At 51.5% G+C, this 17258-nt stretch overlaps 1 protein-coding gene across 1 annotated transcript in view; it reads right to left on the bottom strand.

The window, feature by feature from the left end:
- Positions 1–12862, bottom strand: part of JAZF1 (JAZF zinc finger 1) — a 215839-nt gene extending 202977 nt beyond the window's left edge. The window contains exon 1 of the mRNA XM_069958740.1: positions 12657–12862. Coding sequence (XP_069814841.1) covers positions 12657–12774 — 118 coding nt within the window. The 5' untranslated portion in view covers positions 12775–12862. The remainder of the gene's footprint in view (positions 1–12656) is intronic.
- Between the last annotated feature and the right edge of the window lie 4396 nt (positions 12863–17258).

The following is a 17258-nucleotide window of genomic DNA, read 5'->3' as shown; positions in this document are numbered from 1 at the left end:
TATTTTTTGCAGCACGGATCATGGGCCACCCCCCTCACTTCATCATCATTAGAGGGGGCAGGCCGGTCGTGGGGCCATAGACCCCACCCATGCGGCAATCCGTCCCCAGCCGGCCCCCTCCATTTTTAATCAATAGAGAGCGGATCGCTCCGGGTCTCCGCCCCCCAGATCGGTGCTCGGAGGGGCAGAAGCCACACCCCCACCATTTCTAACGTCTTACCGGGAGCAACTTTACAGCACAGGGACTGCACTGAGGATAAAGGTAGGAGACATACCTTCATCTTCAGCATCCCTTGCCTACTAGATTTATCTAACCTGCTGATAGTTTCCCTGTAAGGGCGCATTCACACGCTCCGTAGATCACAGATGCTACGGAGCGTGAAGCTGCTGGCCAGCATTGGAAACTCCTGGCATCTTGTATCATTATGACGCCGGGAACTTTAAATCTATTCAAATCTTCCTGCTACTTTATCGACACAGCCGTGTGGCTGTGCCTTTACAGTGGTGGGAAGATTTGAATAGGTTCTGAGCTCCTAGCATCATAATCATACATGACGCCGAGAGTTTCTGATGCTGGCCTGCAGCTTCACACTCCGTAGCATCTGTGATCTACGGAGCGTGTGAATGTGCCTTAAGAGTGTGGACTGTGTAACTACATTCTGAACCTGTCCTGAAGATGATCCACACTGTTCCTCAAAGTTAAGTCATGACTTCCTTCCCATCTCTGACCACCTATAAAGCTCAGGGTATCTGTTCCTTGTGTAAATACCAGTGTCTTTACTGCTGTAGTGTAGTTTTTCGGCAGAAAAACTATTGTAGTATAACCATTTTATTGCTGATCCTGCTTCTTTAATTTCTGCTCACATAGAACCTTGCAAACTGAGTGCATCAGAAACCCCTTCGCCCTTCCCATGCAATCTATAGTAGTGTACAGTAAATCATCAGCCAACACCGTGCAGGCTGTTTAAGCTAGTGCACTTTTTCCAACGCTACATCAAGGCATAGCGCAGAGGAGTATGCTGTTTAGCCAGAGAAGTAGGGAAATAAAGGGTCATGTATGAGTCAAACAGACCAGTTTTGGTCCTGCCACACTTCTTGGACCTACTGTATACAACCCATTGTAAAGATTCTCAGAACCAAGCCAAGATTCTGACTCACAGGTTAGACACTTGGAGATGACTTGACATTAACCTACTTAGGGTCCTATTCCACGAGCCGATGGGGGCCCGATCAATAATGTAAACGAGCACCAATCTGGCTATTACTGGCCTATTACACGGCCCGATAATTGTTTAGCGAGGACTGCAGGGACATCATTACTGATGTCCTTGCAGGCCTTGTTTAAACACCATACATTACCTACACATGTTGCAGGTCTTCTGCTGCGCTCCTTCTTTCTCCCAGTCCCGCACGCAGCAGCTGACAGACCGCTCAGCCAATCAATGGCCGCCGCGGCCCTGGCCAGTGATTGGCTGAGCGGTCTGTCAGCTCAGACAGGCTGCACCACACCGGGAGGTGGAGGAGCGCAGGAGAAGACCTGCAACATGCTTAGGTAAAGCATGACGCTTGTGAAATTGTTGGTCGCCCGCCGCACATCGCTTTTCCACGCAGCGATGCACGGTCGGTGCCCGGTGATTTTAGGTTTGAACCTAAATAAACGATCAGCCGATGACATGATCATCGGCTCATCGTTGTCTCTATTCCAGAGAGCGATAATCGGCTGAATCAGGCCGATTCGGACGATTATCGCTCCGTGGAATAGGACCCTAAGGCACAGGTGTCAAACATGCGGCCCTTCAGCTGTTGCCAAACTATAATTGCCATCAGGCCTGGACAGCTAAAGCTTTGACTGTCCAGGCCTGATGGGAATTGTAGTTTGGCAACAGCTGGAGGGCTGCCAGTTTGATACCCCTGAAGGACTGCTCTATAAAGTCTAACTACAGTTTATTATATATATATATATATATATATATATATATATATATATATATATATATATATGTATATATCATTCATCAATACTAGCGACTCAATTACAGCTACACAGGAGTAAGGCAGAAAACTCAGGTCTGAACTCCACTGTAAATCTATACAGCCAGACCTTGAATTCTGCTGCTTGTTTTATTTCTTGTCAGCGGGCGTGCGTAATGCATTTTTACTTCTTATCAGCCAGATATAAATTATTCACGTCTTGGACATGGATATAGAGCTGCATAAAGCTGTTCCTTTACTGCTGCCCTGTTTACATTTACATGCATTCCTGTCTTACTCAATTGAGCAGGCATATCGTAAAAATAACATCAAACACCGTCCCTTTCATGGCTTACTGCCATCTTATGTTCTCAACGTCCAACGATAACATATACCACATAAATATAGTCTTCAGAAGCCAAACTCTTTGCCTAAGGGCTGATAGCTGTTGGTGAGCACACACTTGATATATACTGTATATATATACAGTATATACAAAGACACACATAATTATACATTTCCCACAGCAGCTAATGGTGATCTTTTTACAGCTAGACCTCCCTCCTTGAGAAGGGGGCATCATCTACATCTAGAGAAGGAAAGAATTCACCGTTATAAGATATGGGGATTCTTTACTGTAAGAGCAGTGAGCCTTTAGAGACTGCCACACAATGGGGGGAGATTTATCAAACATGGTGTAAAGTGAAACTGGCTCAGTTGCCCCTAGCAACCAATCAGATTCCACTTTTCATTCCTCACAGACTCTCTGGAAAATGAAAGGTGGAATCTGATTGGTTGCTAGGGGTAACTGAGCCAGTTTAACTTTACACCATGTTTAATAAAACTCCTATAATGTTTTGATTTTTAATTTATATAATATGGATGACCTTATGGAAAAATATAGGATATCTGAGCAAGGGATGTATTCTGATTGACGTATTTGGAGTCAGGAACAGGAGTATTTGTCCTTTCTAGCACAATGTTAAAGGGGTACTCTGGTGAAAAAAATATTTTAAATCACCTTGTGTCCGAAAGTTATACAAATTTGTAAATGACTTCTATTTAAATAAAAACCTTGTCATCCAGTACTTATCAGCTGGTGTGTGTTCTGCAGGAAGTCATGTATTCTTTCCAGTCTGACACAGTGCTCTCTGCTGCCGCCTCTGTCGACTAAAGGAACTGTCCATATAAAACCTCTCCCGCTCTAGAGAGTTCTTGACACAGACAGAGGTGGCAGCAGGGAGCACCTTGGCAGACTGGAGAGAATACACCACTTCCTGTAGGGCATACAGCAATTTTCTAGCACTATCTGACCTAAAAAAAAATAAAAAATATCTGGAGTAGCCCTTCAAATCACCAATCTTCTGGACCCCATGATGGAATTAATATGGTTGCCATTGGTCTATTATTTGCAAAACTTTTAGTAGTTTAGCAAGTTTTAATAAAGCTAAGACAGACCTGGGAGGGGAGACATGAAAATAAAATCCCACCATTAAGTGTTGATCCAAGACATGAGTTACAGAAGTGATCGACTCTGTGGTTTACTTAAATATGAATACTGTATATGGGTCTCTGAAGGACACAAGACCTGCAGCACTATTAGAGCTGGCACGGTTAACAGTAATTGCTGTTAAGCAGAAATGACTATGAGCAACAGCGGCTAATACGGCCAGTGTAAAGCGCCCCATTGTCTGACCATTGCTCTGCAGTGACCGGTCATGCTTCATTATCTGAAATGGAACAGAAAGCCAACTGGAACCAGTCCCACCTTAGTAGAGGCCATCAATGTTTGTTGTGGTCTGGCCTCTGGAACGCCCACCAATCAGCACAATGAGGGGAGCTTGGCACTCCAGCCATGGCCCCTTCATCGTGCTATAACTTCCACCATCATTTCACTCTGGAACAGTGAAACACATTCTCTTCAGTAATGGATAATGCGGAAAGGAACAGAAAACCAACTGGAACAAATCCCACCTAGGGATACTAGGATAGGCCACCAATGCTTGGCTGTTGGGGTCTGACCCCCAGAATCTCTATCTATAGATGGCCCACAGTCTTCCTGCCACAGCCCCTTTATTGTCCCAGAGATCTGACTTCCACCAACCACTGATGGCCTATACCAGGGGTCCTCAACTGGCGGACCGCGGTCCGATCCCGGACTGCAGAGGCCGGCTGTCCGGACCCCTGCTGCAGCTCAGTATACCTGTATACTGAGCTGCGCTCTGCACAGTAACTATGAGTGCACAGGGGGCAAGAGCGCACAGGGGGCATATATACTACTGGGCGAGAGCGCACAGGGGGGCTATATACTACTGGGGAAGAGCGCACAGGGTGGCATATATACTACTGCGGGAGCAACAGGGGAGCTATATACCACTGGGAGCAGTTACCCCCTTTGTACCTAAATTCAAAGGGCCGGTGAGAGAAAAAAATGCCAATTTTCCCACTAATAAGCAGCAATTCTGTATGTAAATAGTTCAACAACATTTGTGAAAAGTTAACAAAACACGTTTCCTACTGATGTTCAGCTCAGACCTTCACCTGGCAATAGACCCCGGTGAGTGGCCTTCACTAAACGTTGTTGAGTACCCATGGCCTATACCATAGTTGCCAACATCTGAAAGGGTAAAACCATGACATCTAACAGCATCAACAGTTTGGAGTGTACATTTTAGCAAATTCCCTTTAAGGACAGGTCATTAAAGGGGTATTCCCAGCCCCTTTATGTTAAAAGCCAGGTACCCCAACCCACACCCAGCTTCTCCACATAATTGGAGGGGGTGGTGCAGGCGCGGGTGATTCGGTTACGGCGGCGGCGGCGGGGGGGGGGGGGGTTGTCAGGGGGCGGCCGCCTGAGGTTTGCCTCAGGCGGCAGAAACCCCAGAATCGGCCCTGTGTGTACCTAACACAGTCACGGAGAGCGACCCCTCCAGTCCTAGATTACTTAGGTAACAATCACACACAGATTACTGTCAGTATGTACACTGCATTTTAAGTGTTTTTCTCTGCTATTGAGGTTATAGTTAGACACAGTTCTCTCTGTATTGGAAACCAGGACCGCAAGTGTGTGGGTGGAAAATCTTAGCAAAAAAACAAACATTTCATCAAGTCGACTGCTTTCTGTGAATAAAGCCTTAAAGGGATGTTCCACAGTTCAAATATCACACAGAACAGTATAACAATAATCCTATACCCTAAACATGTATCGGTACTTGTGCTCATTCCCAGCACACCAAGAGTAGATGTGGCTTCAACAGCAGTTCATGTAGGTGCCGGACTACAACTTCCATAATGCATTGCTGACTTTTACTCCAGGGTGCCCTCCTCTACATGTCTTCTCCTAATTGCTAAAAAGCAAATCTTCACATTACAGTAATGTAATTACTTCACATTATAGTAATAGGTTCCAGGACGACCATTGTATGTTGAAAATGTTGTAACTTGGAACCATTGTAAGTTGAGGGACCCCTGCATTATGGATTCCACATTGTGTTACATCACATCAGTTCTTCATCATCTGCTCTTTCCTACCCCTACTATATCTGTCTCCTTGTGCTGCAACTGAGCATGTGTGACCAGCAAGCTGAGGCTGACCTGGAGGTCACAACCCTAGGCAATGAGCTATAAACATCACATTTTCGGCCAGTAAGGCCTCAATCACACCATCCCGAGGAGGATGGCGGCACAGATCACCTAGTAGTGCAGCCACCCAGTACGTGGTCCATGCCGCAATCCAGAACAGGACATGTCCTATTTTTTCACGGTACGAATTGTGTAAATGGCTGCATTCACCTAAACGGTTCCTAAAATTCTCTGTGGTTGTGCATCCGCGACCACGGACAATTTTACGGAACATGTGAGTGCAGCCTAAATGGTAAGTGATTATTAGGAAAATTACCGTAAAGCTTTTGTTACTATATACTGAGGATTTTTACTTTTGTATTGTATACTTGTGAACAGAGTTTTGATTTTTTTTTTACATGGAAATAGACCTCATGTGTGTCCATTATCCAAGATCTCAGTGCAGCGAACTTATTGAATTGTATCTACTCAAGATGTGAGACGGACAGACAGTCCCACTGGGGAAGCAGATTGACAGGAGTGACCATATTAGTCCTGCAGTAAAGGAGACTCAGGCCTTACTGCTAGAGGAGTCACTGATGGAGGCACAGGTGCTGCTTCCTCACACATAGCTTCAGACACCTCTTATGTAATATGACTGAAGCTGTAAGAGGTCATGGTGCACATAGTATAGTAGAGACACAGAGAAATCGGCCTGGCTACCACCAGAACTGCAACCCTGGGTCCCCACAACCTTCCTTTTTTACCCTTGGTCACAACGGGGTATGCTAAGGCTAATAATAGTGATATTTCTGCTTTATATTCGCAATGAAATGTTCACAAAGCACTTTAACTTTTAAATCTATACACTGTATGGCACCTCTTACAATACCCAATGCATGTGTATGTTCAGAGGCCTTAAAGGGAACTATCAGGGGGTTAGAAGTTTCTATTATCTGATATGTCCCTATAGCGTCCCTATAAGTAAGTAAATACGTTTCTTACCTTCATTCTCTGCGTCATTTTCATGTACTTTGTAGTTTAATCCATCTGCTAATTAGGAGGTGTGGTGCACTGGGGGCGGGGCTAGCACTCTCACTGCACCGATACTGCCCAGCTGGCCCCACCCTTCTAATGAATATTGGGGCAGCGCCCAGCAGTGACCTTACTGCAGAGATCACTATTCATTAGAAGGGGGGGGTGCGGCCGGGATGGAACGAAGTGCACAAAACTGCCTTACTAGCATACGGATTAAACTACAAAGCGCAGAGGACTAAGGTAAGAAACCTACTAGGTGACACATAAGACAGAAAGGTGGATGCTACTAACCTGCTGACAGTTTCCCTTAAAGGGGTATTCTGGAGTCTGGACAAAAAAAAAAAACTAAAAGAAGCTTGCAGGACCATGACAGTAGACAGCAGTCTATGTGGGGAGCAAACTACAACTCCCATCATATAGCTGTGCTCGTCCATCTCTATTTTCCAGACTAAGGGGAGAATTTACCAAGCAGGTATGCCTTCTTTTTTTAAAAGAAAGGTTGCAAATTTCGGTGCAAGACCCTGGTTTGCTCCAAAATTTGTGACTTTTTGCATATCCCAGTGTGCGTCCCAGAGGGGATCTTGCTCTCCTTTATTGCCCCCTCTGAGAAGCAACAGCAGCAAGGAGGATATTATACAGCAGTACCAGGCAGTGTATACTGTCCATCTAACACCTTAGGGAGATAGAACACTTACTGAATGCTTCAGTCATGCCTCTGTGTAAGCTCACTACTCCGCCCCCTCCCCTCTCCATAGACTTGCAGCTTGTAATCTAGGTGACAGCCCATCCCATCTCTGGTAGAATGGAAAAACTAAAGGCCATGATGCACACAAAAAAACAACAAATGTAAACGTAACAGCTAAAGGAACACATTCTAAGATATATTGACAACACTCCTCCCTGCCTGTGTGGAAGGGGTGAGAACAGCTAACTACAGCTGCCAGGGGGAGGTGGGAAAGGGGACAATGCTGCTGCCAGTGGGGGAGAGGTGGGAAAGGGGACAATGCTGCTGTCAGTGGGGAGAGGTGGGAAAGGGGACAATGCTGCTGTCAGTGGGGAGAGGTGGGAAAGGGGACAATGCTGCTGCTGCCAGCAGGGGAGAGGTGGTAAAGGGGACAATGCTGCTGCTGCCAGCAGGGGAGAGGTGGTAAAGGGGACAATGCTGCTGCTGCCAGTGGGGGAGAGGTGGGAAAGGGGACAATGCTGCTCCCAGTGGGGGAGAGGTGGGAAAGGGGACAATGCTGCTGCCAGTGGGGCTGAGGTGGGAAAGGGGACAATGCTGCTGCCAGTGGGTGAGAGGTGGGAAAGGGGACAATGCTGCTGTCAGGGGGGAGAGGTTGGAACTTGGACAATGCTGCTGCCAGTGGGGGAGAGGTGGGAAAGGGGACAATGCTGCTGTCAGTAGGGGAGAGGTCGGAAAGGGGACAATGCTGCTGTCAGGGGGGAGAGGTTGGAACGGGGACAATGCTGCTGCCAGTGGGGGAGAGGTGGGAAAGGGGACAATGCTGCTGTCAGTGGGGGAGAGGTGGGAAAGGGGACAATGTTGCTGCTAGTAAGTGAGAGGTGGGAAAGGGGACAATGTTGCTGCCAGTAATTGAGGGGTGGGAAAGGGGACAATGCTGCTGCCAGTGGTGAATGGTAGGAAGATAAGTGTCCTATTCAATAGGTAGTAAGGTGCAAACACGGTTCCCATAATGGTGCCCATTATTTCACATAAGCGTACTTGGCTGCTCAGGCCTCAGATATTATGGGGAGAGCTTAGGTGATCATTTGCCAATATGGTGGCCAGGTATTTTTGCTGGTGGCCCTTACCATACACATTAGATTTTACTTGGTAAATCTCACCAATTCAACAGCAATCAAGTGTATACGGCAATAATGTACCAGTCTCCCCACATGTCACTGGGGGAAATAGAGATAAGACGGGACTGGCGGCATATGAACCTGCCCAGTCCACTGCTCCCCAGGAAGATACACAGAGCTTCAGTAGCCGCTTATCCTTGTGGCCCTAATAAAATACAACATATATACTAGTCCATTCAGGGAAGAAGTGCTCAAAAGCCAGAGGGGACTGAGGCCACAGCAGCACAGTGCCTGCAGTCAGAGAGGAGACTGATGCCATGGCAGCACAGTGCCCTGCAGTCAGAGAGGAGACTGATGCCACAGCAGCACAGTGCCCTGCAGTCAGAGAGGAGAATGATGCCACAGCAGCACAGTGCCCTGCAGTCAGAGAAGGACTGATGCCACATCAACACAGTGCCCTGCAACCAGAGAAGAAACTGATGCCACAGCAGCACAGTACCCTGCAGTCAGAGAGGGACTGATGCCATAGCAGCACAGTGCCCAGCAACCAGAGAGGAGACTGATGCCACAGCAGCACAGTACCCAGCAACCAGAGAGGGACTGATGCCACAGCAGCACAGTGCTCTACAACCAGAGAAGGGACTGATGCCTCAGCAGCACAGTGCTCTGCAGCCAGAGAGAGGACCAATGCAACAGCAGCACAGTGACCAGCAACCAGAGAAGGGACTGATGCCTCAGCAGCACAGTGCTCTGCAGCCAGAGAGAGGACCAATGCAACAGCAGCACAGTACCCAGCAACCAGAGAGGGACTGATGCCACAGCAGCACAAAGCTCTGCAGCCAGAGAAGGGACTGATGCCATAGCAGCACAGTGCCCAGCAACCAGAGAAGGACCGATGCCACATCAGCACAGTGCCCTGCAACCAGAGAAGAAACTGATGCCACAGCAGCACAGTACCCAGCAGTCATAGAGGGACTGATGCCATAGCAGCACAGTGCCCAGCAACCAGAGAGGAGACTGATGCCATAGCAGCACAGTACCCAGCAACCAGAGAGGGACTGATGCCACATAGGCACAGTGCCCTGCAACCAGAGAAGAAACTGATGCCACAGCAGCACAGTACCCTGCAGCCAGAGAGAGGACTGATGCCATAGCAGCACAGTGCCCAGCAACCAAAGAGAAGACTGATGCCATAGCAGCACAGTACCCAGCAACCAGAGAGGGACTGATGCCACAGCAGCACAGTGCTCTACAACCAGAGAAGAGACTGAAGCCACAGCAGCATAGTGCCCTGTAGGAAGAGATCTGATGCCACAGCAGCACAGTGCCCAGCAGGGAGAGGTCTGATGCCACAGCAGCATAGTGCCCTGTAGGAAGAGATCTGATGCCACAGCAGCACAGTGCCCAGCAGGGAGAGGTCTGATGGCACAGCAGCACAATGCCCAGCAGGGAGAGGTCTGATGCCACAGCAGCACAGTGCCCAGCAGGGAGAGGTCTGATGCCACAGCAGCACAGTGCCCAGCAGGGAGAGGTCTGATGCCACAGCAGCACAGTGCCCAGCAGGGAGAAGTCTGATGCCACAGCAGCACAGTGCCCAGCAGGGAGAGGTCTGATGCCACAGCAGCACAGTGCCCAGCAGGGAGAGGTCTGATGCCACAGCAGCACAGTGCCCAGCAGGGAGAGGTCTGATGCCACAGCAGCACAGTGCCCAGCAGGGAGAGGTCTGATGCCACAGCAGCACAGTGCCCAGCAGGGAGAGGTCTGATGCAACAGCAGCACAGTGCCCAGCAGGGAGAGGTCTGATGCCACAGCAGCAGTGCCCAGGAGGGAGAGGTCTGATGCCACAGCAGCACAATGCCCAGCAGGGAGAGGTCTGATGCCACAGCAGCACAATGCCCAGCAGGGAAAGGTCTGATGCCACAGAAGCACAGTGCCCAGCAGGGAGAGGTCTGATGCCACAGCAGGATAGTGGCCAGCAGAGAGAGGTCTGTTGCCACAGCAGCACAGTGCCCAGCAGGGAGAGGTCTGATGGCACAGCAGCACAGTGCCCAGCAGGGAGAGGTCTAATGCCACAGCAGCACAGTGCCCAGCAGGGAGAGGTCTGATGGCACAGCAGCACAGTGCTCAGCAGGGAGAGGTCGGATGCCACAGCAGCACAGTGCCCAGCAGGGAGAGGTCGGATGCCACAGCAGCACAGTGCCCAGCAGGGAGAGGTCGGATGCCACAGCAGCACAGTGCCCAGCAGGGAGAGGTCTGATGCCACAGCAGCACAGTGCCCAGCAGGGAGAGGTCTGATGCCACAGCTGCCCAGCAGGGAGAGGTCTGATGCCACAGCAGCACAATGCCCAGCAGGGAAAGGTCTGATGCCACAGAAGCACAGTGCCCAGCAGGGAGAGGTCTGATGCCACAGCAGGATAGTGGCCAGCAGAGAGAGGTCTGTTGCCACAGCAGCACAGTGCCTAGCAGGGAGAGGTCTGATGCCACAGCAGCACAGTGCCCAGCAGGGAGAGGTCTGATGCCACAGCAGCACAGTGCCGAGCAGGGAGAGGTCTGATGCCACAGCAGCACAGTGCTCAGCAGGGAGAGGTCTGATGCCACAGCAGCACAATGCCCTGCAGGGAGAGGTCTGATGCCACAGCAGCACAATGCCCAGCAGGGAGAGGTCTGATGCCACAGCAGCACAGTGCCCAGCAGGGAGAGGTCTGATGCAACAGCAGGATAGTGGCCAGCAGGGAGAGGTCTGATGCCACAGCAGCACAGTTCCCAGCAGGGAGAGGTCTGATGCCACAGCAGCACAGTGCCCAGCATGGAGAGGTCTGATGCCACAGCAGCACAGTGCTCAGCAGGGAGAGGTCTGATGCCACAGCAGCACAGTGCCCAGCAGGGAGAGGTCTGATGGCACAGCAGCACAGTGCCCAGCAGGGAGATGCCACAGCAGCACAGTGCCCAGCACGGAGAGGTCTGATGGCACAGCAGCACAGTGCCCAGCAGGGAGAGGTCTGATGCCACAGCAGCACAGTGCCAAGCAGGGAGAGGTCTGATGCCACAGCAGCACAGTGCCCAGCAGGGAGAGGTCTGATGCCACAGCAGCACAGTGCCCAGCAGGGAGAGGTCTGATGCCACAGCAGCACAGTGCCCAGCAGGGAGAGGTCTGATGCCACAGCAGCACAGTGCCCAGCAGGGAGAGGTCTGATGCCACAGCAGCACAGTGCCCAGCGGGGAGAGGTCTGATGCCACAGCAGCACAGTGCCCAGCAGGGAGAGGTCTGATGCCACAGCAGCACAGTGCCCAGCAGGGAGAGGTCTGATGCCACAGCAACACAGTGCCCAGCGGGGAGAGGTCTGATGCCACAGCAGCACAGTGCCCAGCGGGGAGAGGTCTGATGCCACAGCAGCACAGTGCCCAGCAGGGAGAGGTCTGATGCCACAGCAGCACAGTGCCCAGCAGGGAGAGGTCTGATGCCACAGCAGCACAGTGCCCAGCGGGGAGAGGTCTGATGCCACAGCAGCACAGTGCCCAGCAGGGAGAGGTCTGATGCCACAGCAGCACAGTGCCCAGCAGGGAGAGGTCTGATGCCACAGCAGCACAGTGCCCAGTAGGGAGAGGTCTGATAGCACAGCAGCACAGTGCCCAGCAGCAGCGGCTGCCCCAGTGACTGGTAAGGGGCATTGCTGGTCCCAGCACCAGGCACACACACCCCCCGCTCCTCCTCCTCCTCCTCAGGCCTAGCCCCAGTACGCCACAGGCAGCGCACACAGCTCACACCCGGAGCCCCCATACACAGCACACACATTACCAGGGTCCCCCTCCTCCGGGCTGGCAGCAGAGGGGGCACCTCCTGCTCCTCCCCGCCATACACTGGGCACGGAGGGCAGCCCTCCTCTGCCAGCACACACATGACAGGAGGTGACAGCCCTGCACCCCTCCACACCACACCTAGCAACACAGCTGACAGGACGCAGGGAGGCTAATGGCTGCCACCAAGGGCAGGGGGCCCGGGGGAGGCTACAGCATCACTAACCCCCCACCCATGGGGCGGACACTGTACCTAGGCAGGGCGCGCAGAGGGTGAGCGGGTGCCGGGGATGGGGCTGGCACCACTCACTCCTCATACCTCCAGCATGCCCAGCCCCTGCTGCTGCCCTCAGCCCCTGCCCTGCACGGAGATGCCCTGCACATGTGTCAGGACCAGGGCACAGCCGCCCTCCCTGCAGCTGGCACCGGTGACCGGGTGCTGGGAGGTGGGCAGCCCGACCTGGGGGTGCACAGAGCCGGGCACTTACCGATGTGGTTGTCCTCGATGTGCTCGATTAGCTCGGCCAGGGTGGTGAAGTGCAGCCCGCAGCCCCCGAAGCGGCAGGCATTGGAGAAGAAGGAGGCAGCAGCGATGCTTGTCATCATGGTGTGGTCATTGAGGTCCCGGTAGGGCTGTGAGTGGGGAGCCGGACAGAGATGGAGGGAGAGGAGGATGGCAGCCGGTGCTGGAGGAGGGAGGGACGGAGGGATGGAGAGACACACAGGGGGAGGAGGCAGCATGAGCGTCGGGAGCGGAGGAGGATGGAGCAGCTGAGGAGGGGAGGAGGGGGCGCCGCATCTGGAGCGGGGGAGGAACCGAGCGGCAGCTGCACTGACAGCCTAGTGACAGCCCCCGCACCTGGTGACAGCCTAGTCACAGCCCCTCTGTCTGATGGCAGCCTAGTGATAGCCCCTCTACCTAATGACAGCTTGGTGACAGCCCCCACACCTGATGGCAGCCTAGTGACAGCACCCATACCTGGTGACAGCCTAGTGACAGCCCCTCTGTCTGATGGCAGCCTAGTGACAGCACCCACACCTGATGGCAGCCTAGTGACAGCACCCATACCTGGTGACAGCCTAGTGACAGCCCCTCTGTCTGATGGCAGCCTAGTGACAGCACCCACACCTAATGGCAGCCTAGTGACAGCACCCACACCTGATGGCAGCCTAGTGACAGCACCCACACCTGATGGCAGCCTAGTGACAGCACCCATACCTGATGGCAGCCTAGTGATAGCACCCACACCTGATGACAGCCCCTCTTCCTGATGGCAGCCTAGTGACAGCCCCTCTACTTAATGACAGCTTAGTTACTGCACTCACACCTGATGGCAGCCTAGTGACAGCACTCAGGTATGACAGACCCCCTATTTGATGACAGCCCAGTGACAGCACCCACATCTGATGGCAGCCTAGGGACAGCCCCTCTACCTGACGGCTGCCTAGTTACAGCCTCTCTACCTGACAGCTGCCTAGTAGAGGAGGAGGCACCGCATCTGGAGCAGGGGAGGAACCGAGGGGCAGCTGCACTGACAGCCTAGTGACAGCCCCCGTACCTGTTGACAGCCTCTCTACCTGACGGCTGCCTAGTGACAGCATCTCAAACTGACGGCTGCCTAGTGACATCCCCTCTACCTGATGACAGCTTAGGGACAGCCCCTCTACCTGTTGACAGCCTTGTGACAAACCCCGCACCTGATGACAGCCTAGTGAGAGCCCCCTACTTGACCACAGCCTAGTGACAGCCCCCGCACCTGATGACAGCCCCACCACCTGACGACAGCCTGATGACAGCTAAGTGACAGTCCCTCTACCTGAGAGCAGCCTGATGACAGCCCCTCTACCTAAGGACAGCACATCCTGCCTCCACACTGACAGCCTCCTCCCCTCCAGATGTCAGGAGTGCAGAGGACCACAGGGACCCCTGACAGACAGGTGGGGTTCCCGGCACCTCCAGCCGCTGATCTGTAGGATCTGGGGGGGAAGGGCGGTGCTGGTTTATTTCAGCCATGATGTCCAATGTTCATACTTGGTAACTTGTGGGAGAGAATATCAGGAAGGTTCCAGCAGGAGAAGAGTGCAGCCCCCAGATACTCCCTACACCCCCTATTATTTATATAGAACTGGTTAGATCACCCATCTATATCAGGAGTACTGCTTATCACTCTAAGATACAGGCCCCTCTGTATGGAGTCCCCAGACCCATCTACGTATCTATCTGTCTATCTATCTCCCGGACCAGATTATATATATATATATATATATATATATATATATATATATATCCCAGGCCCAGAAATATAGAATCTGTGTGAAGCAACATTTTGACCTGGACCCATCCTGGACTGATCTGTATCTGTGTCCACAACTTCCTTGTGAATAACAGGCTGTTACTACAAGTCTCAGAATGCCCTACACTTATGAAGCTCTCTGGGCATGCTGGGAGTTGTAGTTTCTGAGAGAACAACCCTTTAATAAATGGCATAAAGGTGAAGTGATGGTTGTGTAGATCAGTGTTTCCATACCTCCCAACTTTTGCAAAGAGCAAAGAGGGACATGTGCGCCACAGTCCCCATAGCCATGCCTCCATAGCGGCCCTCCATAGCCACACCCCCCATAGCAACCCTCCATAGCCACGCCCCCATAGCAACCCTCCATAGCCACTCCCCTACAGTCACCACATGCTGCTGACTGAATAGTGCCCTATACAGTATCCAATCCCCCCAAAAATACCCTATATAGTATCCAATCCTCCATTATAGTGACCCACATAGTATCCAATCCCCCACATAGTGCCCCACATAGTATCCAATCCCCCACATTGTGCCCCGCATAGTATCCAATCCCCCACATAGTAGCCAATCCCCCATAGAGTGCCCCACATAGTAGCCAATCCCCCATAGAGTGCCCCACATAGTAGCCAATCCCCCATAGAGTGCCCCACATAGTAGCCAATCCCCCATAGAGTGCCCCACATAGTAGCCAATGCCCCATATAGTGCCCACATAGTAGCCAATGCCCCCATATATGCCCCACGTAGTAGCCAATCCCCCATAGAGTGCCCACATAGTAGCCAATACCCCCAAATATGCCCCACATAGTAGCCAATCCCCATATAGTGCCCCACATAGTAGCCAATCCCCATATAGTGCCCCACATAGTAGCCAATGCCCCCATATATGCCCCACATAGTAGCCAATGCCCCATGTAGTGCCCCACATAGTAGCCAATGCCCCCATATAGTGCCCCACATAGTAGCCAATGCCCCCATATATGCCCCACATAGTAGCCAATGCCTCCATATATGCCCCACATAGTAGCCAATGCCCCCATATAGTGCCCCACATAGTAGCCAATGCCCCCATATATGCCCCACATAGTAGCCTATGCCCCACATAGTAGCCAATGCCCCCATATATGCCCCACATAGTAGCCAATGCCCCCATATAGTGCCCACATAGTAGCCAATCCCCCATATAGTGCCCACATAGTCGCCAATTCCCCCATTAGTGTGGCCCCAGCGAAAAAAACAATAAACCAGTAACTCACCTGTCTGCCGGTCCCAGCAGCTCCTCTCTCGGCAGAGCGCACACCCCCGTCATCCTCCGGGGCGGGCAGCGGGGTATACAGACACTGACTGTACCAGAAGTAATTCATATAGAGGCTGCAGGTCACTTCCGGTACAGTCAGTGTCTCTATACCCCGCTGTCCGCCCCGGAGGATGACGGGAGTGCGCTCTCTGCCGGGAGAGGAGCTGCTGGGACCGGCGGACAGGTGAGTTACTGGTTTATTGTTTTTTTAGCTGGGGCCACATTTAATGCGGGACACGGGGGGCCGTTCCGGGACCGCGGGACAGCCCCCGAAAACGGGACTGTCCCGCGGAATCCGGGAAGGTTGGGAGGTATGGTGTTTCCCATCTCCAATCCTAAAGTCCCTCAGTAGGTAGTGATGTGAGGATATCCATGCTGATACCTGATGTTCTGACTATATCATCAAAAATCCTGAAAACATCACCTTCTACAGCTTCAGCCAATATCAGAGGATTGTCTGTTCACTGTACTACAAGTCCCAGCATATCCTGTGGGCTGCAGACTGTCAGTAAATGCTGGGAGTTGTAGTGTTTGCAGCTGGTGTAGTTGGAAAGTCATAGACTTTGTGTAAATGCACACTACATCTATGTATACTGGATGCTTTGTGGCATATAAGAATACACAGATCTGTGGATAGAACAAATAAATATTATGTAATGTTATCATATTATCACCATACCACTACTCTGTTACAGCCCAAATCCAATAAACCAAGACCAATTTTACAAATACTACCAGTATATAAGAAACAAATAATATTGCTGATACCTCCATCATATCATCACTAAAATCCAGTATACCAAGACCAATAGTACCATATAAGAAGCAAACATTATTACCATACCAATACCATACTACCACATAGTGACTAATACCACCATACCAATATTAAATGATCCAATATACAAAGACCAGTAACCCCCCCCCCCATACACTAACCTTCTACAGAGGTAGATATATATAATATAGTCATTAGGCCCCTCTGTGCTTCCCATTTAGTAGCAAGGCCGCTCTGTGCCGCCATATAGTAGCAAGGCCCCTCTGTGTTTCTCCATAGAGTATATATGCCTCTCTGTGCTTCTAGACAGTAATTTTAGCTCCCTCTGTGCATCTGACCATACAACAGTTAGGCAGTTATTGCCTCCATACAGTAGTTAGGTCCCTCTGTGCCCTGTATATTGTGGTATGACCCCATCTGAGCATCCATAAAGTAGTTAGGCCCCCTTGGTGTGACCCCCCCCCCCCCCCCATATAGTGTTTGTCCTCTCTGTGCAAGTAGGCACACTGTCAGTAGTTTCCTCCATGTTGACATCCTTTAGGGAATGAGTAGCTAGCCCCCTCCCCCAGCAGGTAGTATGCCCATGTAGGCATCCCCCCTGTTAGCATCTCTCTTTGTGTAATTCAGTAGGCAGTGTTCCCCATGTAGGTAGCTACCAGGGAAATTCTCAGTTCCTCTGTGGCCTAGTGCGAGCCTGGTTACAACTGAGGTCTGAAGGG

This window comes from Dendropsophus ebraccatus, chromosome 2 (assembly GCF_027789765.1).
Source record: "Dendropsophus ebraccatus isolate aDenEbr1 chromosome 2, aDenEbr1.pat, whole genome shotgun sequence".
Classification (NCBI taxonomy): domain Eukaryota; kingdom Metazoa; phylum Chordata; class Amphibia; order Anura; family Hylidae; genus Dendropsophus; species Dendropsophus ebraccatus.
Note: the sequence above shows the minus strand (reverse complement) of the source record. Positions and strands in the feature narration are given on the sequence as shown.